The 24,752-nt window shown below is 31.7% G+C and overlaps 2 protein-coding genes across 7 annotated transcripts in view; one reads left to right on the top strand and one right to left on the bottom strand.

The window, feature by feature from the left end:
* Positions 1–24,752, top strand: part of Csgalnact (Chondroitin sulfate N-acetylgalactosaminyltransferase) — a 50,750-nt gene that overhangs the window by 17,396 nt on the left and 8,602 nt on the right. The gene's annotated exons all lie outside the window — the stretch shown is intronic.
* On the bottom strand, positions 856–24,741 carry Syb (Vesicle-associated membrane protein synaptobrevin). 5 transcript variants are annotated; one of them, XM_070642292.1, is made up of 5 exons: positions 24,637–24,741; positions 24,035–24,128; positions 22,115–22,413; positions 17,152–17,220; positions 14,703–16,747 (listed from the first exon to the last, which is right to left on the bottom strand). In XM_070642292.1, exons 2-4 carry the CDS (start codon positions 24,061–24,063, stop codon positions 17,189–17,191), a joined length of 360 nt encoding a protein of 119 aa, XP_070498393.1. In that variant the 5' UTR covers positions 24,064–24,128; positions 24,637–24,741; the 3' UTR covers positions 14,703–16,747; positions 17,152–17,188. The 5 variants fall into 5 exon arrangements, with proteins under 5 accessions (XP_070498392.1, XP_070498395.1, XP_070498396.1 ...); XM_070642291.1 differs by lacking the exons at positions 14,703–16,747; positions 17,152–17,220 and adding an exon at positions 856–1,046; XM_070642294.1 differs by lacking the exons at positions 14,703–16,747; positions 17,152–17,220 and adding an exon at positions 856–1,046 and having other exon boundaries at positions 22,115–22,383.

Below are 24,752 nucleotides of genomic sequence, written 5' to 3'. Positions count from 1 at the left end.
TTAATTTATGCAGACCTAATTGTTTTGAATTTAAGGATAACTTTAGATAAAGTATCCACTTTATTCTGTAAAATTTGTTATTGACCTGTAATTATTTAAGCTCTGGTTTGAACTGATTTGTGTGTTTTCCGAACTGAATTTGATGAACTAAACCAGTGGTTTCCAATCTACTCGATTCTGATATAGTTAAGCATAAGTCTGGTAATAGTTTAGTTTTTTGCAACATATTCCGCGAAGGTTTTGGTACACTTGTACGTCGAATTAAATAACACTGAATCAGACTAGCAATATTTGGTCAGAGTCAAACAATCAACGAAAATTCTGTAAAAAAATTAGGTTTAATGAGAAGGATGTAAAGAGTTTTTAAGAAACTCTAAGCCCATACATCCTTATTTCGTCTTTAATCCTAAATTTCTATTCTTGACATGTGAGCCCATTGTCACACATAAGGAATGCATGATTCAACATGACTACTACTAATCTAAGAATTCTAAGGTTCTCATCGTTCCCGAATACCACAAATTGGTTAATCTATCCGAAATCTACAAGCTGGTAGTCGTGACTCTGATTTCATCCAGATTTGATTTGAATCCCAATCCGGGCCAAATTTTTGATATATTAGCCAATTTGTGCTATTCGGAATTTTCCTTGAGTCTTATTCTAGTTCTAAACTAAAGTTTCTAGTCCTTTTATCAAGCAAAACTCAAAATCGAAAGAAACTTTGTCATCTTCCTGAATCCTTAGCAATTCATATTATCATGTGATATCTTCATAGTTCGATAAGCACAAATTGTCTCTTTAAATTTATTACCTTTTTTCGACACTGACAAAAATAAAGTCACAAAAAAAAGATAGTTTAAGAGTTTTCAGGAAAAATTCTATTTATATAAATAAATGTGAAATTAACATGCAGTGTTTGAAGTTTTTATAGTTGTTCCGTAAAGTATAATCAGCTCATAAAGGGTAAAGAGCTCTCTCACTCAGTGAATTTGTGCTCCTCATCTAGTTACCTCCATCTCCTCCTGATCCGTTTGGCCAAACGAGAACTGCAACAATAAAATATTAACAATTTTTTTCATATTTTTCGAGTGTACAGAAATGCTTTTGTGGGACGGAAAAAAATGACTAAAAGCATCTCTCTCACTCACTCTTTAAACTACTTCATACATTCACATAACGCAAACAGAAAAACAGAAAAAGGAAATGAAAATGGTAAAAAAAGATACAAAAACAACAGAAACGATGCAATATGAAATAACAGAGGAAAAAAACAACATTTTACTCTATGAAAAATGCACAAATTGCTAAAAAGCTTTTTTTTTCACATCCTACACAGAAAAAAATGTACAAAACAAAAAAAAAATGCAGTAGAAATGAACGACAGAACAAATAAAATACACAGAAAATAACTGACAAAATATTCTACAGAAGGCAGAGGTGTAGTCATGAAGTCTTGAACAAATTACGAATTTTAAACAATAACAAAGCAAGTCAATAAGAAGCGTTTAAAAAGCTAGAATTTTGGTCAATTATTGCAATTTTGAGCAATTTGGTTTAGGGGTAGATAACGTTTGGGTGTTGCAGAATGGTAGAAATAGCGTTAATTCCTTTTTATCAAAATCAAGAACAAAACATGACTGCATTAATGGCAAGCAGTAGTCAGCGATAGAGCCAACTTTATTCGTCAACTAAAGGAGGCCATAGATCGCACTTGATCTGTGAGTAAATAAGTAAGACATGACATGCACCGTTACAGCATTTTCCAGCTCATTTCACTGCAAAACAATGAGTTTTGTTGTGACGTAAAATTACAAAATGAACTGCTTAACTGGAATCAATTGAACATTCTTTAGATGTGTCTGTCGTTAAATGAGTCGTTCTTAATGTCGTGTACCATTGAGAACAGGAAATTTGTTTTGAGCTCTTTATTCTGAATGATTCTGATAAAATCCATATGAAATTCGAATAGACTTCCGAACTCTATGTGATTGCTTAACTGAACTTCGTGTCGCTTGAATATGTTAGACTCAATCTATTGTAGGTAATCAGCATGTATACATAGAATCGTGGAATTCACAAAAAATGTAAGAGGATTGTCTGATTTAAGTTAAATTTGGTCCTTCAACTCCACTTTTTTTGGACAATTTAAGTAAATAGACCCCAATGATCTCTACTTAAAATTCCTCCATACACCACTGCATCCCCGACAATCAATAGACCGTGAAGAAGACAAAAGTATAAAAATATAAAAATAAATTTGTGAAAGGATATTTTGTAGTGATCTTGATTATTATTCAGAGAGCTTTCATGATGTCATGCATATTGAGAGGAATTTTTTCCCTAAAAATTGTCACTAATGGAAATGTTCTTTTTCCAGTTATTCAATGATGCTGACTAAGCTTCTTTCGACATTGTTTCAAGATAACAATTTTCACTTTAAATATTTAAAGAAAACAGAAGCATCAAAATGCTCAAAACTTCTGTTATTCTACGAAAATTGACATGTAACTTCTCAGCATGCCAACTCCATCGAGTGAATATTTTGCCACAAATAATTCTGCACAATATTCATTGAGCAAGTGAACTCAGCATGAAGCATTGTTTATTTGTTTTTAAAACTGACAACCTCAAACAATTCATCTGTCAATTCCTGCAACAGACTTTGATGAGGAAGCAACGAATATTCACTGAATTGAAAATAATTCTCTCAATTGAATACATAATAAAGTTCTAAATTTTTTTCAATACTGACGCAAGCACAAATAGCCATCAATTCTGAGCTGGTGAACTTTTGCAATTGACACATGCACAATGCATAAAATTGATGTGGATTAAAAATTGTCGAAAATTATAAAATTTTTTAGTTGAATTATTATTTTTGTTGCAGCTATTATGCTGAATATCTCCCATAATAAGCTCTTTTTAAGGAAGATTCATGCACAAAAAAGTTTAATCCTTGAACAAATTAACTTTTTGTTAAATCACATAAAAAGCTTGTCAGATTCCGGATTAAGTTCTTAAATTAACAGCATTATAAAAATAAATCATTTGATTAAGTTACTTTACTAGAAGTAAATGGTCAAAAGATATAAAGGGTCGTGAATGAATAGATTATAGTGACTAATGTGATTTTAAGGGGTGATTTTTTCTTTTTTGACTATACTCAGGTGTGGAGCAAGGATCAACAATCTTACTCATCTATAGGTCTTGGTATGGTATGCTACTATGCTTTAATGAACTTTTGCTAGCATATCCCCCAACAGGCATTGAGCATGCTTACAGAAATACCACTCCGGTACCTAAAACCGTTCTTTTTGCTCGCTCTAACATTAATGTTCAATTCAGTCAATGGATCAAAAATCCGACACCAGACCGACAAAACTCTGACTTGGTAATAGGTTCAATACAAATCCAACACCATGCCAGAGTCAAGGCAGTCAGGATTTTAGACCAATTAACTAAAATGTGCTATTTGAAGTCAATTTATGTATATCCATGTAGGATATAGAATAAAATTTAAAATCTAGTTTTCGAATAAGTTTGGACCTTTACTTCGATCTTATATTAGCAGAACGATAAAATTTCAGGTTCGTTCTATCAATATTTTATTCCCAGGGCAATCTTTTTACTCAATTTCCGATATTTCACGTTAAACTTCAAGTTTTTGACCTGTTCCCCATTCCAACGTTATCCACAGCTCGTATTTCATCTTTATCATGTACATTAATCAGGAGGTTAAGCTTTCAAAACACCTAAACCTCCGAAAACCACATAATAATTACATTTTCATGGATATCAACTATAAATAATCAAAACTAAACCTAAGAATTTCTCAAAACCATTTAAAAGATTCAAATTTTAATTAAAACCCAAATGTATTCATAGGAATTTCAACAGCATCTTCCAAAATGCTGAGCATTTCATTTCCTCATTCAAATTTGCAACGTTTAAGAAAAATAAAGAGCATGAAAAATGTATTCAACTCGCGCGGAACAAAATATCGTTTTGGCAGGAAATGAAAATAGATAAGAAGAGAATGCAGAGCAAGTATTTAAGGAGAAAAAGCGTATTAAAGATATTTAAAAGAAGAAAGTCTTTAGCTACATTGCTTGCGAATCTGCCTCTGACATCTATTGCGTCAACCATTTCTTTTATTTCTTTATTCTCATTTTCCTATCCTTTTCACGCGGCCAAATGAGGAAGAAGAAATGAGCGAAACTCATCAACTTTTTTTCTTTTTTGTCTTTTCCTGAAGCATATCCACGCACACACAGATATGAATGTCTGTCAGAGATGGTAAATATTGATATAAGAAGAAGGTGGATCTGAGGATGATAGGAATATGAATCTTGAGAAGCATTTAGATGATGTTAAGGAAAGCTTCTTTAATTTGTAATAGAATACATGCAATCGTCAGCTTTAAGCAGTTTTCAGGGTAGAGTCTTATGGATATTGGAGGAGATTCTGTCATTTTTCACTATTTGTAGCTATTTGGAGTAGCAACAGATGATGATTTGGTGATTTTTGGTTGTTTTTATCCTGAAACTTCAGATTTAACCAGTCTTGTCCAACTTTTGTGTCTAAATTTGTAGAAATACCACGAACCGCATGCTTCGTTCGTTTTTGGTAATGGCTTAACACAAAGGTGTTTGTCAGTAAGGAAGTAAGACTGTCGCTCAAAAAAGCTTGGAAAATACTGCGCAAAATAGCTTCAAATATTGCATTGTTAGTTCAATTAGTCGATAAAATGGCAAAAATATCCAAAAATAGCAAAATCAGTTTAAACAGAAGCGTGCCTCCCACATTGCCCTCCTACCAGACTTGCATGTCTACCCCATTCTGCCACAACCAAGAAGCACAATCAAAAAGGAGTATAAAATCAATCTCAGAGAGAATTAATTGCTGTACAATTAATCGAAATCAATTAGTGTGATTCATGAGCGTAATCACATTAGAGACATTCTTAATACGGCAACATAATACATCTTGTATATGCGTAAATGTTGTTCTTCTTGTTTCAGTCACTACATCACTCAACTACAAACCTCATTTATTTTCAACCAGCAACTACATCTCCACCTATCGCTTGCTATTGCTAACTCCTACCATGTATTTAGTAAAAATATCCTACACATTAGACATTCTCACCCTAAATAGCTTGAATGAGTTTTTGCTGCTATTTCTTCTATTTTGTAAAACAATAAAGTTTTTTTTTTTTCCTTTTCTTCAGCCAGCGAACAAAAAACCCTCATTTCCTTATGCCATTTTTTTTTACTCATTCTCGTCTCTTTTTACGCCCCCACCTCCTTCACATTGGAAAGAAAAAAACTTGTACACAATGAATTATTTTCATGTTATAGTGAATGTATGAATGTGAAATATATGGCAATAGTAATGTAGTAAGTAAACATCAAATCATGTTCATCATGTTCAACAGAACAATAAAACACTTGGAAACTAACTATTATTGCTGTTCGCTCTCTTGCATATGCTATGTGCTTCTGGTGCTGAAATGATTGTAGACAACTTGCTCGTTTTTAGTCTCTTTTTTTTTCATGGGAAAAATAATCGATTGTATGTGTGGGGATGAGGGTTCAAGGAAAGAATTATAGATTTTTTTGGTGGAAATGTGAAGGATATTTTGGAAGATTGAGATGTTTTGGGGTCAAAGTCAAGGATTCTGAGTTGAAAATTCAAGTATACAAAAGCTTGGTTACTTCCTTTTTTCGCAGGCCGTACAGATCAATTGTAATCCATGACTTCCCAATTTCCGATTCCAAATGCTATACTATCTCAATCGACAGCTCCTTTAAATGAGTTCTTTGGCCGTCCATGTGACCTTTTGCCATTATACACCAGCAATAGTCCCATTCAACCTCTTGATCCCCTTAGAAGAGCCGAAGTTAGATCCCTCTTACCCCAGTTCCCCCATGAATACGCCCCTGTCTAGCATCTACCACACAAACCCCAATAAACTCCCCTCAATTCCTCCCATCCAACAAAAATTATGTTTACATGATTTCATTTACTTTTTTCGTTTCGTTCCTAAACATAACAAATGAGACATGAGGCATTAGAGGATATAATATTAGGGGCAAAAGTCCACTAATTTTTTATTACATTCACGTTCATATATTTCCTATTCTTTTACTTTTTGCTTTATCATGCTAAAAGTTTTTTTTTCTATCCAGAACACATAATTTTTAATGGATCTTGATCTAATTTACTACCACTCTGAATTCAGAAGTGGATATGCTTGATATATTACGAATTGAGCTATTGTAAATAAAATATTGCATTACGGAAGGATAGAAATTAAGATTAAATAAGATTATTGGGGAGAAATAAAGTTTTTTTTTGGGGATTTTATTAGTATTGTCTGGTAATTAAGTTAATGGTCTTGTTCTGTTTGAGTTTGAAAAAATTTAGTAGGGAATTGTTTGACTGTAAGTCTAGCACTTAAGAAGACATATGACCTTAATGATCTATAACTGCTTGAAAATGATATTTATGGCTATAAGAGATCTAAGGATTGCTACAAGGTTGCTCTCAATTGCTCAAAATTCGAATAGCTCTCTGTTCACACCAATACCTTATATAAGGAACTGAGCTGAAGCTGCAATGTATATAACTCTCAGATAACAGTGACCAGACTACTGAGAATCCCGTCAAGTGATTAATATTCTCAAGGATAGCTCCAAGATTGCTTTTGTATGCTCCAGATTCGAGTAACCCTCTGTTAACAAATAGTCTTTTTTAAAGGACTATGAGCTGAGGTTCCAATAAATAAGGTGTTAAAATCCGACTTTGGAGATGGAAAAAGATTACGTGAACGACCAAAAAACCTGGAGGAGACTTTTTAACCAGTATTGTACATGATATAGATAATTGGGAGACGGAAGCCAGCTTTAGGGTTCATCTGAGGAAGCCATGAATCACAACTGATATGTAAGACCAAAGTTGTAAGTAAGAAGGTGTGCTGATGCCACCTACGTATACAACTCTCAGACACAACACCGACTAGACTACTGACACTTCCATCAAGTGATTAATACTTATTCCCAATAATAAATAAATCACATGAATTTCACCAGAATCGAAAAACATCTCAACACCACATCCGTATAATTCCCATAAGACACAACTCTAATCTCAATGGATAAAGATCAATAAGAATTCTTAATAACAATTGTGGATACATATTTAAGTTTACCAAATAAAAACATCCCACATTTGATTTATTTCTATTAGGAAATTGGACGTCTGAGATGTTGAACGAATGAGGATGGAAGCAATAGAAGCGAAATAAATTTAATTTTATTTCAATTGAAGTGAATGTCGAAAATTAAAATGAGAGATGAGATGAAAAATAAGTACAATGAAGAGAGGAGCTGCCTCAATTGATAACAAATTTTGTTGCAAAAGCAAACAAACAAGAAAAATTCAAGAGATTGAGGCAACAAAATGTTCAGAAGTAGTACCATAAATGAGGGAAAATAGATATTACGAACAAGAAGTCTTCGACAGCCTCATGCCATCCATGTTCATTTCAATATAGCCATAAAAAAGAAGAAAATAATATATTTTTTCTCTCATTCATCTTTATGTATACATACACATAAAAAAGATTACGGACATGGTAACAATCCTCAGAGGATAGTCTTCACAATCAATTCATTCGTACATAAAATTGTAGATTCATGCATCTAAAGCATGTTTGATAATAAATAAGAAGAATTACATCAATTGATATAGGCACTACAAATGTCGATTGTTAAATATATACAGCATACAGTCAGGGGTGTAGCCAGGGGGGGGGGGGGGTCATTGGAGGCACGGGACCCCCCTCAGAGAGTTGGAAAACAATTTATTTTGTAACGTTCAGAAACAATTCAAAAAATAACGGTCGGGTCCCTCTAATAAGATTTTCTGACTACACCCCTGCAGCATACAGCATAAAAAAATCACACTAAGATGATATTGAAGGGAAAATAATTTGAATTGCCATCATTTTATTTTCACATCATTTATTATCACATCATTCACACATGTTTATTTTTTATAGAAAATTGAGATGTCTTTACTTACAATTCTCATGTAAGGAGGATATATAGGTCATTCTTCTACTTCCTCTATATGACAAAAAACATTGTACATGGTGTATGCTTACAGATCACATAATATACACACGACACGAGACAAAAATAATGAAGGATAATTTATTAAAACGGAAGAGTGTCTTGACACAAAAGGATACAAACTACCAAAGTCATGATGTCTAACTGAGTTATCATTGGCATTGAAGTTTTGACGGATAAAAAAGAAGTTTTTTATGCTGTCTGGTTGGAATTAAGTACTCAAATATTATTTGATGGAACTGTAATTGATCTACATGGACGTAGCTATATTAGGAGGGTGATGTTGATGGTTAAAAGCAGTGATAGGTATGCTTTTATGTCTCACGACTATGCTTTCTTGAAATCCCGGTTCCGTAAGATTTTCGGGATCGAGACGGGACTTTCCGGTAGCGATCCTGACAACGAGAAAGCGTACCCACGACATACCTTTGTGAAAAGTCACGATATAAACCGCACAAGGCATTTCAACAACAATTTGACAGCACATTAGTGTGTCGCGATGCACAGGATGTAAATAATTAGTTTAGATTGTCGGACATAAGACCAAATTCTCCAATAATGGAATGGAACAATCTAGAATAGGTTAAATTGGTTAATCGATTCAAAATCCAGTCCCAGGTCAGAGTGACTCTAACTTGCTGCCGGATTCGGTTTAAATCTGGCGCTAAACTAGATCGCGAGGAAGACCGAATAATTGCTGGATTGGATGTTTTGAAAAGAAAGCTAGAGTCCTTAATATCCCGAACCAGCAGAAGGATTCAAATTATAGAGTTGTCTTTAGGCATTCCCTAAGTGCGTCAATGGACCCTCGTGTGCCCCAGCCAAGGAACCATACAAGAGTCACTCCAGTTTAGTTTCGGATTATGAATCGATTAGCTGATTTGAACTATACAGACTGTGAGTTAAAGCTACGTCCTTAACCACCCCGATGTCATCTCCCAACTACTCCTTATAATGATAAATCTACGTTCCATTAATCAAACTCAAAAACTCTATAAACATTAACTCTGTAAACATTAAACTTTCTTTATGCAAAGCCTATCAAGCATAAATTCTCACCATAAACTAGCATAAAACTTTCATATCCTAATTCATTTAATTTTTTTGGGCTACTTTGCAAAAACTTTAGTCTTTAACTTGATTGTCTCCCCTTTTTATATTAAAAAATGTTGTACACATAAACACAAACGAAAGGACATGAAAAAGATGTTTCCTCAATGTCATCTTAACTTTTTATAACTTTAAGGCTTTATTAACTTTTCTTTTTTAAAAAGGAAGTCGTTGTAAGGCCAATGAAATATGATTTTTTGTGCTCATATTAAGCATATGTTTTCTACGTACAGCAAATAGAAGAATAGCATTTGGTCAGTCAGTAATATATACATGCAGGGTCAAATTCTATTATAACCTTAAGAACATAAAAATAGCTGACCATTTATCAGAAGAGAATCATAGGAACGCTTCTGTAAAGAAACAAGAGAAAGATAGATAAATGAATGCTTCATACCAGACTTTTCCTTATGTATACGATGCATGAGGGGTTGTTTATAAATGACGTCAATTAATAATAATAGTCTTGTATAATACTTTTGTGTAGTTCCACATTGGGGCCAAAAGTGGAAAAGATGGCAATAATTCATCTGATATGCCTATATTATAGGCACTAGTGAGTACTATATAGGAAAAATAAAATTTCTCCCCATGAGTGCACTGTGCGCGTAATACGGGGGAAAACGTTTTTTGGGTAGAGGGGACTTTCAAATCGTTCTAACTTTTCACTGCCTTAGCAGAATTTTTTGAAGTTTTTTCATTTGGTAGATATAAGTAGGGTCTTTCAGAAAAATATTCATATGTTACACTCAGGGTCAAGTCGAGCGTGAAAACCTCAAAAAAGTTCAAAAAAATGCATGTTTTTAGTATTTTTCACTTCCTGTGACTGTATACCGAGCTATAACTGTTGACAAGTTACTACATATGAAAGATCTTATTTATATCTACAATACCTACATACATCATAAAACAAAAAAATTCTGTACATATAGTCAAAATTAGCTTTGAAGTTAAAAACACGTGGTTCTTCTGCCTTCTAGGGTCAATATGACCCCTCGGACATGACCAGCGGTTTTTTGAAACTAGTTATATTTTTACCTAACACACTTATCTATCTAATAAAAACAAAAAAATATCAATTTTTCTGCCAGCGCGATATCGAAAAATTGACTTGAAGGGGGTCTAGGGGGGGGTACCCCAAAATTCAAAAATTTCTAGTAATTACCAAACTTGATGAAAATTTTTGATACTTACAAATCTTATTCAAATACTAATATTCTTTATATTCATATCAATAAAAATTGTTACGCAGTGTAATTTTCCCAAAAATATTGAAAAAACTGGTTTTTATGTTTTTGAATCCACTAAATGACCTTTGAACGTACTATAACCAAATATTTTCTATATTTCTCATTAATTTATACAAAGTGCATTAAAATAGCTTTCTAATGATATATAATATGTTACATAATCTGCTTTTAATATCGAAAAAACTAAAAAGTTGTCAAAATTTTTCAAATCTGAAAATCTATAAATTGCTAATTTGCTCATAATTATTGTAAATTTCAACAATATTTGACAAATTTGGTATTGTTGGAAAGTTAAAAACAGTATCTATGAGATATTAAAAAAATTATAGCTTGAGATGTACCCGGTGCACAGTTAGGCTAAGTCCAAAATGTTGTATTTTGGCGATCCGTTCTAGGTGCAACGACTATCCAAATTTTATTTTTGAAAGTGATTTCCATAGTTTTGCTCTAGATTTGTCTAAAAACAGTGAAAAAATCTATTTATCATCATCAAAACCTGTAAATAAGTGAACGGAAAAAACTTGAAATTCGAAAATTTTCGAAAAATTTGATTGAATCATTTTTTGTCCTTTACAGGTTTTAATGATGAAAAATGGGATTATTTCCTGTTTTTAGACAGTTCTAGAGCAAAACTATCGAAATCACTTTCAAAAATAAAATTTGGATAGTCGTTGCACCTAGGACGGATCGCCAAAATACGACATTTTGGACTTAGCCTAACTGTGCACCGGGTACATCTCAAGCTATAATTTTTTTATTATCTCATAGATACTGTTTTTAATTTTCCAACAATACCAAATTTGTCAAATATTGTTGAAATTTACAATAATTATGAGCAAATTAGCAATTTATAGATTTTCAGATTTGAAAAATTTTGACAACTTTTTAGTTTTTTCGATATTAAAAGCAGATTATGTAACATATTATATATCATTAGAAAGCTATTTTAATGCACTTTGTATAAATTAATGAGAAATATAGAAAATATTTGGTTATAGTACGTTCAAAGGTCATTTAGTGGATTCAAAAACATAAAAACCAGTTTTTTCAATATTTTTGGGAAAATTACACTGCGTAACAATTTTTATTGATATGAATATAAAGAATATTAGTATTTGAATAAGATTTGTAAGTATCAAAAATTTTCATCAAGTTTGGTAATTACTAGAAATTTTTGAATTTTTGGGGTACCCCCCCTAGACCCCCTTCAAGTCAATTTTTCGATATCGCGCTGGCAGAAAAATTGATATTTTTTTGTTTTTATTAGATAGATAAGTGTGTTAGGTAAAAATATAACTAGTTTCAAAAAACCGCTGGTCATGTCCGAGGGGTCATATTGACCCTAGAAGGCAGAAGAACCACGTGTTTTTAACTTCAAAGCTAATTTTGACTATATGTACAGAATTTTTTTGTTTTATGATGTATGTAGGTATTGTAGATATAAATAAGATCTTTCATATGTAGTAACTTGTCAACAGTTATAGCTCGGTATACAGTCACAGGAAGTGAAAAATACTAAAAACATGCATTTTTTTGAACTTTTTTGAGGTTTTCACGCTCGACTTGACCCTGAGTGTAACATATGAATATTTTTCTGAAAGACCCTACTTATATCTACCAAATGAAAAAAACTTCAAAAAATTCTGCTAAGGCAGTGAAAAGTTAGAACGATTTGAAAGTCCCCTCTACCCAAAAAACGTTTTCTCCCGTATTACGCGCACAGTGCACTCATGGGGAGAAATTTTATTTTTCCTATATAGTACTCACTAGTGTCTATAATATAGGCATATCAGATGAATTATTGCCATCTTTTCCACTTTTGGCCCCAATGTGAGTTCTAGTTAAATTTTACAGAATATGGTCTCAATTTCTGATTCATCAGGTCTTCTACGTTAATAGCATTAGTATTTGAACTGTAGAGTAGCTTTGCCTATCTGTAAATGTCATGAGCATAGGATCAAATCCTTGACATATCGATTACACTTGTTTTTGTCATTTTTAATTATAAAAGAACAAAACCTGGTGGGAATCGAACATACGTCCTCAAACGAAAGAGAGATACAGATATCCGACTTGGTGTCTAACCAATAAAGTATGGAGACCTTAATCTCACACTGACAGATTCGCCTATATAACGCTCAATACCCCAGATTCCACTCTACTCTGGCATTAGAATAATTAAGCTTCTATCCCTTTATTCTTTAGCACGCTCCATATCGTTTACTGAATTTACTAAACTTTCCTGAATACCACAAATCGGTTAACCGATCAAAAATCGACACTGACTTGGAGACGATTTCAGTTTAAGCTCAGCAATATGCAATAATCAAGCTGACTTGATGTTGGATAGATTAATAAGACATGTGCTATTCGGGATTTAGTGTCTCAGTACCAACTGATTCTTGAAAATAACGAGACAATACCAAAATCTCTTGATATCAACAAAACCCATAATTCAATAAACAGACATCATAACTAAACAAACCCCCATCCCAAGAAATGAATAAGAAAATTTATATATTGTTATTATCATTTTTATAGCCTTCCCCACTGTCTTGTGTCTGTCCCATTCACTTAATAGCAGCACCTCATTTTAGTTACAAATGATTATTGCAAGCAATTTCTCTCTCGCACTCATACATAAATATCCACAAAGACCAACAATATCAAGAGGATTTAGGAAGGAAATCCAAAGTCTGAAGCAATTCATCAAATTGAAAATAATTTTTTTTTCTGTCTCAAAACAATAACGGAACGAATTTCTTTGATATCATTATTATTTAATTAATTCAAAGGAATGATTAAAACAAATTATAAACAATGGAAGTAAAGGAAGAAAATGAAAATAGAACATTAACATGAAATCTATTAATGTTTACCAAGTGTCTGCACAGAGTAAATATGAGGTTGTGTTCACTTTTGTTGACTGATTGAGATGGGTTTGGTGTGATGCGTGTGTAGGTGTTGATTTATGAGCACATGTAGGTTTGGATTTTATTGTAAAGTTTTCTTTGTTTTTAATGTGCTTACAAATGAAATGAGGATATAGGATTGGGTTTAAGCATTATTCTTCTTTGATGTTTAACCTATCAAATGTTGGTATAGATTGTATTATATGCTTAATGGGATAGGTTTATGTTTCACAAGATGTATGTCTAGTTCTAGGGATGATCACAGTTAATACTGCATTTAGACTAATGTCGTCATTTGACAGTCAATTTAAATCCAGAAGAAACATTACTCAAACTAAGATCTGCGAAACATTAGCGCAGTTATAAGCAATCATAATTTTCCGGGAATGCCACGAATCGTATGTCGCTTTGAGGTCGAAGCTTACCAACGAGATGTCCCTTGAAAAATAAAAAATTTCCCACGAATGCATTAACATGTCGCAAAAATTATGTTAAAATATCAAATTTACACTATTATAATATGTGGTTTTGATTGAGACACGCTCGATTAAAGTGAGTATTCAAATCATATGAATGGGTGTCGTTATGGCGTGTGTTTGATTGCACAAGTATATATCCTAGCGACACAAATTAAGAATGGCATGTTAATGGCTGTAAAACAGAAGCGGTTTCTATTTAGAGTTAATAAAAAGGCTTTTGCGGGGCTTTAAAAGCTCCGTGGCGATGCCTTCTTAATTTATGATGGTTAGGGCCTAAGCAGCAAAACAGGCGCCTTTTTCCTACGAAACCATTATTAATATAATTTAGGTCATTTGTCCTTCTGTCTGTTATTCCGCTCTAAACTCCGCGGTGGATCATGTTTGGTGGGGGATTATTCTAGTACAAATTATAAAGAATTTGTAAGGTGTTTTCCGGTCACAGGTGCCTGTTTTGCAACTCTGCTCGGGATAATTCCTTAATTTCCTGTCAAAACTAGCTTAAAGCTTTAATTTAAATTACTTATTAGGAAGTAAAATCTCAGAAGTCAATCTCGAATTGAAGAAAATCTGTGAATTATACAATACAATTCCATTTCCTGTGAATTCTAATCCTTAACTCTTCATTTAAATCCTTTTGTTCCTAATCAATGTAGCAGAAATGCGTTTAAACCATTAATTTCCGACGTTTCCCGCAATTTTTTTGGATTCACGGAAAAGCAGCTCTTAAAAATTTAATGTGAAGCTTGTGTTTTTATGTTATGAGAAGTCCTATCAAGGAAGAATTTAATTGAATAATTTTAATAGTCTCACTCATTATTATAATTAATGATGGAAGTTTATGTCTATTCATCCATTTCATCCTTCCTTCCTTTATTTTTCTCAATTCTCAATATACACATAATTTTTTTTATTCGAGTTAAACTTTATTCACTGACTTGTGTCTTGACAGTGATGGGAAAAAATTGAGTATAGTAAAATTTAAAGGTTAAAAATAATTTTTTATTAATAAAGTACGGCAAAATTTTTGATAATTGGAAGAACTTTTGGGATTTATTTTGGTTATCAATCAGCATGGACTGTCATTTTGGACTCAAACTCTTGGATGGAGGATAAACATTTAGTTCTAAAATTCGATTCTGATTACAATTTCAGTAATGAAACACGATAAACGATGATAAATACATAATCTACACGTGCTGGAGCTTAGGGCTTCCTGTTGTCTCGGATTTTACGAATTATTGAGGCCGATACAAAGATAAAGATCGCGATGGAGACCGAGACTACAAGGAAATTTCTCGAAGTCTCGATTTTGACAAGTCACAAGACCGAAACTGGAAATTTTCGGACTCGGTCTCGAGATCGAAACTGGGAAGCCTTGTCTCAGTCACAAGACTGGAACTGGGAATTCTGGGCCTCGGTTTGGAGACCAAAACTGGAAAGTCTTGGCCTCGATATCTGAATCGAGAACCCTTACAAGATCTAAATTAATGAAACATCGCGTCTATTTAACGTATCGTGACGGCTCCGACAAACATTTCAACTTCTGTTCTATTTTTAGAACACAAAAAAAAATAAATTGAATGAATTTATATTTTTTGTAAACAAACTTGATAAGTAAAATGTTTTGTTGATAAATTTATAAGCGGCGCCCACGCAAAATAGTTGAAAAAGAGTTGTTGATTGATTGGATTGATGGAGCTCGTGTGTACTGTGCATTTTTACAAAATAATTTAAAATTGTTGATGAAGTGATTTTTGTGTTCTCGTGTTTCAGTGAAATTGGAGTTGAGAGAAAATTGAATGAAGTAGGAGGAGGAGGAGCTGAATATTAAATATGGTGTGGTGATGGTGTATGGAAAACGGGGATTTCGGGAGGTATTAAATTTGGTTGGAATGGTGGACGGAGTGTAGACGATTCTAGATAGAATTTTGATGGTGTTGCTTTTGTAGATAAGACTGTGGATTCAAAGCTCGAAGTCGACTCAAAATTCATAAGAGGTCCAGTAGACGTTAACCATACAAAATCCGAATCGACTTAAAGTTCTAAAGGAACTTATGCAATAGTTGGTGTTAATCCTTGCTTGTATCTTATGAAATGGGTCTAAATCAGCCTTCAAGGTGTCGACAGGACAACCTTGCGTCTCTACGTTAATATGGCAACATAGCGCTGCCCTAGCAAACGCGATGTGCTGTTCGGATGAATAATTTAAATTAAAAATGAACGTTATAACATTTTCTACATTTTAAACTATCCGGAAAATGCCTTTAGGTCCTTATCTTCCAACTGACTCTCTCCTGCCACCCACATCATCCAATAAACGCCTATCCCCCATCTCATGTTTGACCACTAACAGCAGCTGATTGATAAACCACACAAAACAATATTTTTCATCCGTTCACAATTGATATTTATTATAATCCAATGAATTTCAATGAAATTCATGTGTCCCAAACAATGACTATGATGCTACATAAAATAAAATTTATATTTTTATAACAATAATATGGGTAGTTCCTCCGATTTTATGTGATGCATGAGCAACTCACTCTCTCTCTCTGTTTAGTACATTAAACACACAAAATAAAGCAATAAAAAAATATATATTGATTTAATGTCAATAAGCTTCTTCCAGGAAAAAGTACATTTATATTTTTCTCGCATATATTTTTACTATAGAGACGTAAAGAACACAAAGAAATGATATAAAAAAAAATTTCTAGAAAGTTATAATCTTTTTATAACATAATTATGATTAATGATAATATGTTGTTACTCTGCCGCATGTGTGTGTGTGTGAAGAAGAATACATTAAAAATTTTGATGCACCTAGTGGATATCTTATTACTTAAAGAGCATAACTGAAATTAAACAGAAAAAAAACAAGAAATTTTTTTTTATGTAAGCTTTTGTTATTGAATTAGTTACTGTCAGAGGTCGAGGTCAAATTAGGATTGTTACAGTTTGCTAAGAACAGGAGCGTCGACTTCAACCTCTGATTACTATTACTGTCTTTTTGTGTCAATTTTAGAATTGTTATTGAGTTAAAAATGTTAAATTGTGCCAGAAAAATGAACTGAAATTTCTAAAATTGAAGCATGATAGCTTTAAGCTTTTCAATCACATTCAAGCTTTGTATGATAAAAGCTTTCTAAAATCAAGCGAATTTCTGGCAAAAAATCCTTGATTAGTAATTGATTCATCCACAATCTTCTCTTAGTTAATAGTTCAGATCTGTTTAATTAGTTAGTTATTAATCTGTTACCCATTCATTCTTGGTGCTCGTCACATGCTATTTTATATCAATTCTTTGGCCAATTCCACCATATTAATACTGAATTAATAAAAAAAATTAGAGGAAATAAAATGTTTTAAGTTAGTTTTCAAAGAATTCATCTGACATTTAAGAAGCATAGGTGATTAGAAATTAGTAGGCATAGCTCGAAGTCGAGTCGAGTCGAGTAGAATCGACTTCAACTATGTCGGCTTCGTGCTATAAAAATAGTATAAGAGTTTAAGAATAAGTGATAACAAGATAGTAAGCTTAGACCTAGTCGTAAAGTGCAGAAATACTGCAAAACTGGTAATTTGTCAACATAGCTTTAACTGGATCGTTAGCAACAGAGCTTGAATTCTCGAATCGAGATCAAGTTCTGAATTCACTGAAGGATATTCTCCAATTGGCACAAATCGGTTAATTTTGTCAAAAATCTAACCCCTGGCCATCGTGACCCTGACTTCGTGCCGGATTTAAACCAAATCGCGCCAGTGTAATGCCGGATTTTGATATGATTAACCGACTTATGCAATTTGGGTTGGATCAAGGATAGGATTTGGAAAATTTCGGATGAATAATTTTGACAGGATATTCGAAGATCTAAAGCTTAATTGAGTTATCTATGCAAACAAAGATGAACAAAGGAGCATATTCAGCTTCAACAAAAATAAAATAAGCACAAAATGGAAATAAAAAAAACTCTTTATAACGTCTCCCATTAACAAAGTCATCAAATCTTCCACAAGTCCATAAATTAAACTCATAAAGCATAAAAGATTAAGGCAATTGTATGCGAAAGATATTAAAAATTATAATTAGCAAAAATATTCTTTAAAGCATAAACAATTTTATCGTAGAACGACGACGAACACGACAATGAAAAATAAAAAAATAGAAAAAATGTTCTTTGCTTGCTTTATAGGAGGAAATTAACATCACAATCATTATAATAATCATCATCCGTTGAAATTTTTTCTTTTTTTCTGTTCTTTCTTCTTAAATGCAAATATTTTTTATATTAACAAATTCGTATTGTCTTTTGAATTATGGTGCTGCAATGTAAAGTTTATTGTTGTGATACTTTGGCAATATTTGCTTTGAAATTGTAGACAAAATTGGTTTAAAATTGACCGTTAAATTCAAATTTTACATTTAGTCAATGGGTGTTTCTTTGGATAAATTTTTTCAAAATTTTCGACTTTGAATTAATTTTTCTCATAATCTGGCAATTTTATAGCTCCATTTTTTATACACACTTACAGGATTTGTGCAGATCTTTATTTATGTACAATTATTTTTTACCGTCATGCTTTATTTAATTAAATATTTCAATTTTTATGCCGGTTTCTCGGAATCAAAATATCAAATTCCGACTTTCAACATGAATTTTTTGCACTTTATTCTACTTGTCACTATGGTTGAATTGATATTTCGAGTGTATTACACCTAAAACTATCGTTTGTTGCTCTTTAAACGCTGCAAAAATCCTTAATTAAAGAGAAAAATTGAAATTTTAGTGATTCCGAGAATCTTTTTTCCTAATCCATGAGAAAATTCATTTTTTGATTTTATGTTTTTGCAGGAATTATACACTAACAATACAAAATAAAGACAGATTGAGATATTATAATTAATATTTTAACGAAATTATCAATTTGTTAATTTGTTTAATAAGTTAAAGTAATGTTTTTCTATGAAGCAAATTTTGTAATTTTTGAGACACGAATTAGACGAATTTGACTTATCCAGAGAATCACCCCAATGTAAAATTACCGTTAAATTCAAATTTTACATTCAGCCGCATTCACAAAAGAGACGCGAAAATGAAGCAGAATTTTGAAATGAAAATGACCGTTAAATGTTAACTTCTGCTTTTCTCAAATTTTTTAGGCAATTTTAGGCAATAAAACCCATCAGATACTGCAATAAGAGTTCTACAGCTTCTCAAAAGCTTTATTGGCCTTAATTTCACCCTAACAACTCATTCTTAACAACTTTCTGTTTTATCATTTTCATCTACTACATCATATCCAATTACAATAACTTTTCCTTACTCATTATGTGAATAAACTCGAGTGCTGGGTTATTATTCTTTTAACTATAATTATTTTTATTGTTATTATGAGTATAAAAATGCCGGATATTTTCATTCATTCCAATTTTTTTTTATTATTTCATCTCAAGTGTTGAGAATGAAAAAGGAAAGGGGAATGAAAAATGAAAAGGAAATGAAGAATTTTGCAGTAGGAACAACAGTCAGCATGCTAATGAGGATCATGAATATATTAAGCTTTAAGTAACTTTCTCCTTGTTAAATCAACGAATAGGTTAAAAATATTCTGCTGTGTTGTTTGAACATAAATTTCTTTCCTTTTTAAATATGGAAAATATGCTGAAAAAACATAATTTTTTTTATATTCTAGCTATAACTACGCAACAGTATCATCATTATAACTTTACATTGCCGCAACATTATAACATTTGCATAATATCTATGAACAGCTTTATATTCCATACATACTTATTATCATACCTCAATGACGAAACAGAAACAAAATATCAATCTTCTTGCTATATCAAAGATGAATACATTTTAAATTGAAATCGATATAATAACATAAATTTAGTAGGAAAATAAACTGTGCATTTATATAATTTATATATTCAATAAAGGCAGTGAAAAGGATGCTTTACCTTTTAAGATGAAGACGCATTTGAGAATTTTAAAGAAATTGAATCAAAAAAAGATTTTGGGAAATTAACGGTTTTCAAAAGTTTAAATTTTAACGGCTTTTCAAGATTTGAATTTCATGAACATTTCAATTTTCAGAAACCGTTATGAGCTTTTAACGAATTTGATGAATTTCAAGAAATTTTAAATTTTGGAAAATCGTTTAAAACTAAGCAATTTTGACGGACTTCATGAAAATTCAAATGTAGAAAAACCGTTAAAAACTAATCAATATTGACGGATTTCATAAAAATTCAAATTTCAAAAAACAGTTAAAGTCTTATACTGCAAATTTGACTGATTTGAACGCTTTAAAGCAACTTTTTGACGATTTTAAAGAAAAAACTTGCAAATATAAATCAATAAAAGCTTCTGATTCATCCACAACCTCAAACAGACAATCTCCAATCATCAAATTCCCCAAAACGCACAAAAAAATGCGCTTGATACAAAAAAAAAAAAAATGGAGCAAGTCGCTCACGTATATTGAGCAGAAAGCATATTGATTTAAACGTTTGATTTATGTAGCAGAAGCTTTTGATTTATTTTTTCAACATAATTCTATATGCTATGCGAAATGGTTACGCAACATACTCTCAACTACATTTTCTACGTGCCGAGATTTTCATATCCAATGAAATAAAAAAAGGAAAATGGAAATGAAAAACTTTTTTTTTTTCGTTCCTGATTATTTTCCTATAACAACGGAATATGAATTTAGGCTGGAGCTAGGAACAAGAGGTCGAATATATATTTTTTGATTTATTATTTTCAAATGGACAGCTAATGATTCATATTCATTGTTTGCATGTTGCACACACAAAATCCAATTTTTGGGATAAAATTCAATTAAAATATATTTTGAATATGATAAATTTTCCATAGAAATTTTATGTGACTAAACTCGACAATGGCCTAAATAATCACCCCACTAGATATTGTATCACGAGATTATAATTAAATATTATCAATTGCAGTATGGTTTTTGTTAATAAATTTGATTGCTGAGAAATTTAATGTTAAATTATCAGATTTTGGTTAGTTTATCTAAATAATTTGCTTTTTGGGAGTTAAATTGTGTGTCAATAGACGTTACGTATGCTGATTGTGAAGTGAATATTGGAAAAATTATTAAAATTATATGAAATATAAAGACACGAAGCTTTTAAAATTTAACGGTCAAAGAAAATTTGAAAAAGTAACGGTCAAAAAATATTTGAAAAATCAACAGTTAGGTAAATTTTTGAAAAATAACGGACAATGAAGATTTGAAAAAATAACGGTCAAAATAATATTTAAAATCAGAATTTCAAATTGCACTTTACCCTCCACACCTTCCATTACCCAAACCCCACCTATAAAGCATTAATTCATACAAATCCAAAAACACATGTTAGAAGTCTTATCAACCATCAACAGACACAGACATACATACATATATTTACAGTACAATTATGTTATGTTAGTTATGTTTTATTTATGTTGCATGTACAGAGGAAAAGCATGAAAAGGAATAGTAATTAAAATATTATATAATCAGTGTAAACAGATATAGTGTTAGGCTGAAAATTTATGCATAAATATTTTGTTAGAAGCAAAAATGTGAAAATTAATTTTTATTAAAATTAACAATTTTTTTTTGGGCACAAGTTACAAATAATTAGTAAGACACATACATAGGTACAGGAATAGGACAAATCGGTTGGTTGATTCAAAATTCGAGTTCAGGTCGACTTGATTCTAATTTAATGACTGGCCATTCCAGAGCCATACAACCATGCTCAGTCATGCTAATTTGACGACTGGTCATTCCAAAGTCATGCCAGCAGTGCTCAGTCATGCTTGATTGACGACTGGCCATTCCAGAGCCATACAAGGCATGTTCAGTCATGCTTACTTGACGACTGTCCATTCTAGAGTCATACTAGGTCACTAGTCAAGTTAGCATGACTCTGGAATGGTCAATTATGCTCGTTCATGCTCTGGAATGGTCAATAGTTAAATAAGCATGATTGAGCACGGCTGGAATGGCTATTTGTGCTCAGCCATGCTCTCAAATGGTCAGTCGTTAAGTTAGAGTCATGCCGGTCTAGTGCCAGATTTCAGATCAATCAACCGACTTGTGCTATCCAAGTATAAACTTTAAAATTATTTCCATTTCCATATTAAAGTCCTCGTCCTCGAAAGACACACAAAACAATCAGTTTTAATCAAACTCACCTATGATGATTATCAATAAAATAACTCCAATAAGTCCCATAATGATCATCATTTTCATATTTGCCCACCACTGTTTTCTCTTTAATTTACCAGCTTGCTGTTCAAATTGTGAGGCACCATGTTGTAATGCATCAGCACGATGATCCAATTCCGATAATTTTTGATCTCTTTCCAATACTTTTTCAACATTCACACGCATAATTCCAACAACCTCGTCGACCTTTTGTTGCGTTTGTGTTAATCGATTATTCTTTGCATTACTCGCCGAGCTGTTTGGAGGAGGTGGAAGTGATGGAAAACTTTTGATTTTTAAATTGTTTCATTCATTCATTTATAATTGTAAGATGTGGTTAATTTTTTATGGTAATTTTATGTTTTTTGAAGGACATAAAGGCGAAGAAAGCAACAAAAAAAAATTTATGCAAATTAATTCAAATTTCATGCAAAAAAAAATCTTTTTTAAAATAAGAAACAGAAAATTTTCTTTTGGAAAACACGAAAAAGGTGCGCGGTTAGGAAAAGTTCTGATAAGATCAAGACTGAATAGTGATGATGATGATGATGACTGGTTTGGGGTAAAGCACAAGCTTCTTGATTATTGGGGTGTAAATTTGTGATTTTAACAAATTTTTCTCTTTTATATTTATCGTAAAATTAATGATAAGGGGAAATATTAACAAAATGTTGGAATTACTGTTACTCATTATAATTTTATGGTTCATACATAGTTTGCAGTGTTGTTTTATTGCATTTAATTTGATTAAGTTTGGTCTATTTAATACTATAAAATGTCGTTAAAATTTGAATTTAGTTTACTTAAATTTAGAAAAGTCGTTAAGAAGTTAATTTGAATTTAAAAAGCTTGTTTTAGTTTCATTCATTCAAATTTTAAACGGTCGTTAAATTCGGTTCATTTCATTTAAGTTTGAAAACTCGTTAAAAAATTCGTTTTAGTTCAGTTCATTTGAATTTGAAAAAGCCGTTATAAAATCGTTTTGGTTCGGTTCATTTGAATTTTAAAAAGTCGTTAAATTCGATACAGTTTAAAATATGAAAAGTCGTTAAAAAGTTAATTTAAGTTCGGTTCATTCTAAATTTAATTTGGAATTGAATTGAATTGAATTTTGGAAATTCGTTAAAAATTTCATTTCAATTCATTTCAATATTTATAAAGTCAATATCTAAGCTTCATCTAAGCACTAAATAATAATTACGACATTGAGATGCTAACACATAAATTATCACAATAAATTGTTTAATTAATTCCAATGAAATATGGAAATCCCATGCTACGGACATGTCGAAATTAGCCGTTATTTTTCGTTTGAATTTCAAAATAACCGTCAAATTTTCAATAATTTTAGTTAATTTTTATTGAAAAACAAGGTTTAATTGAACAATTCTTGTTTGTAGATCAATATTTAGCTAATATAAATGATTAATTATGTTGAAATTAGACAAAAATATGCAAAAAAATTCCAAATTCGACACAGGTCGACTTTTTTCAAAAATGTCGACTTTTTTCGACACTGAAATGTCCGTAGCATGGGAAATCCCAACAAAATTGCAAGGCAATTTTAATAACTAAATACACCGGTAAAATCACTCATAAAAAAAACTTATAAAAACAGTCATTTCAACAACTCTGCAACTTTAACTATGAAAATGTCAAGAATCCATAACAAATGAACTGTGTTATGTCCATAAAAAAATATGAATAAAGTAAGAATTCCATTAACACTATCGTCACCGTCCAAAAAATATACAAAAGATTGTAAAACGAAAAGTGACGTCATCATCTCATCAAAACTTGTTGCTTCACAACAGCAACAAGAGTTTTACAGTAAATTAAGTTGAAAATTTTGCGAAAAGCAATCACGAAGCATAATCATAAATATTTATGTATGGCTCATAACTTACGCTCCATTTGATGATCCTTGATCTGCCATATTGTGCGTTGTTTTTATTAGTTATCTATGTAGTTCAGACAATGAATTTGATGTTGTTTATATATCTACAAAGAGAGAAAGAAGAAGAAATTACGACGAATGCATTAATTAATAATAATAATCAGCTTTAAAAGAAACAATAAGATTTTCTTTATGGACTTTTTATTTTTGCTTGCGTATGAATATTAATATCATTGTATTTATATGTGTATGTACGATATTGAAGATAAGAGTAGTAAGTATAGCAATATATCTTCGCTGGAAGATACAGCGAAAAAAATACAAATTAATGTCATAAGTGGAAATCAAAACTTGATGACTCATAACATGCCGGAATATTCCATAAAAATTGACATTTTTGACTTCACAATGTTGATCAGCCGATAGATGATTCATTTTTAATGTACTAGTAATTAACGTAATGTTTCGGAATTTTATAGAAATGTAGGAGAGGTCGAGTAATTGTTTTGATTTCACTTGTTGCACTTTTTTGACGATTTTAACTTTCACATGACATTTTTGTCATTTCCTTCACTTTACACAGCTTTTAACAGTTCCGATATTGATACTTACAATTGATTTGGATAATAATGGAAGCCACAAAGCGTAAAAAATAAAGAAAATAATATTTTTAATCAAAAATAAATTCAGACTTCTTCACAATGATGAAATTTTTTTGGTCAGGCGGA

Source organism: Chironomus tepperi, unplaced genomic scaffold, assembly GCF_022539635.2.
Source record: "Chironomus tepperi strain 1889 unplaced genomic scaffold, CSIRO-AGI_Ctep_v1 contig_284, whole genome shotgun sequence".
Classification (NCBI taxonomy): domain Eukaryota; kingdom Metazoa; phylum Arthropoda; class Insecta; order Diptera; family Chironomidae; genus Chironomus; species Chironomus tepperi.
Note: the sequence above shows the minus strand (reverse complement) of the source record. Positions and strands in the feature narration are given on the sequence as shown.

What these genes read in the sequence shown, in the direction of transcription:
- Syb (XM_070642291.1), bottom strand. Translation starts at nt 24,063, where the DNA reads ATGGCAGATCAAGGATCATCAAATGGAGC. An exon ending in CAAGGATCATCAAATGGAGC is followed by an intron (nt 22,414 to 24,034) that starts GTAAGTTATGAG and finishes AAAAATCAAAAG; the next exon opens with TTTTCCATCACTTCCACCTC. An exon ending in TTTATTGATAATCATCATAG is followed by an intron (nt 1,047 to 22,114) that starts GTGAGTTTGATT and finishes TTATTGTTGCAG; the next exon opens with TTCTCGTTTGGCCAAACGGA.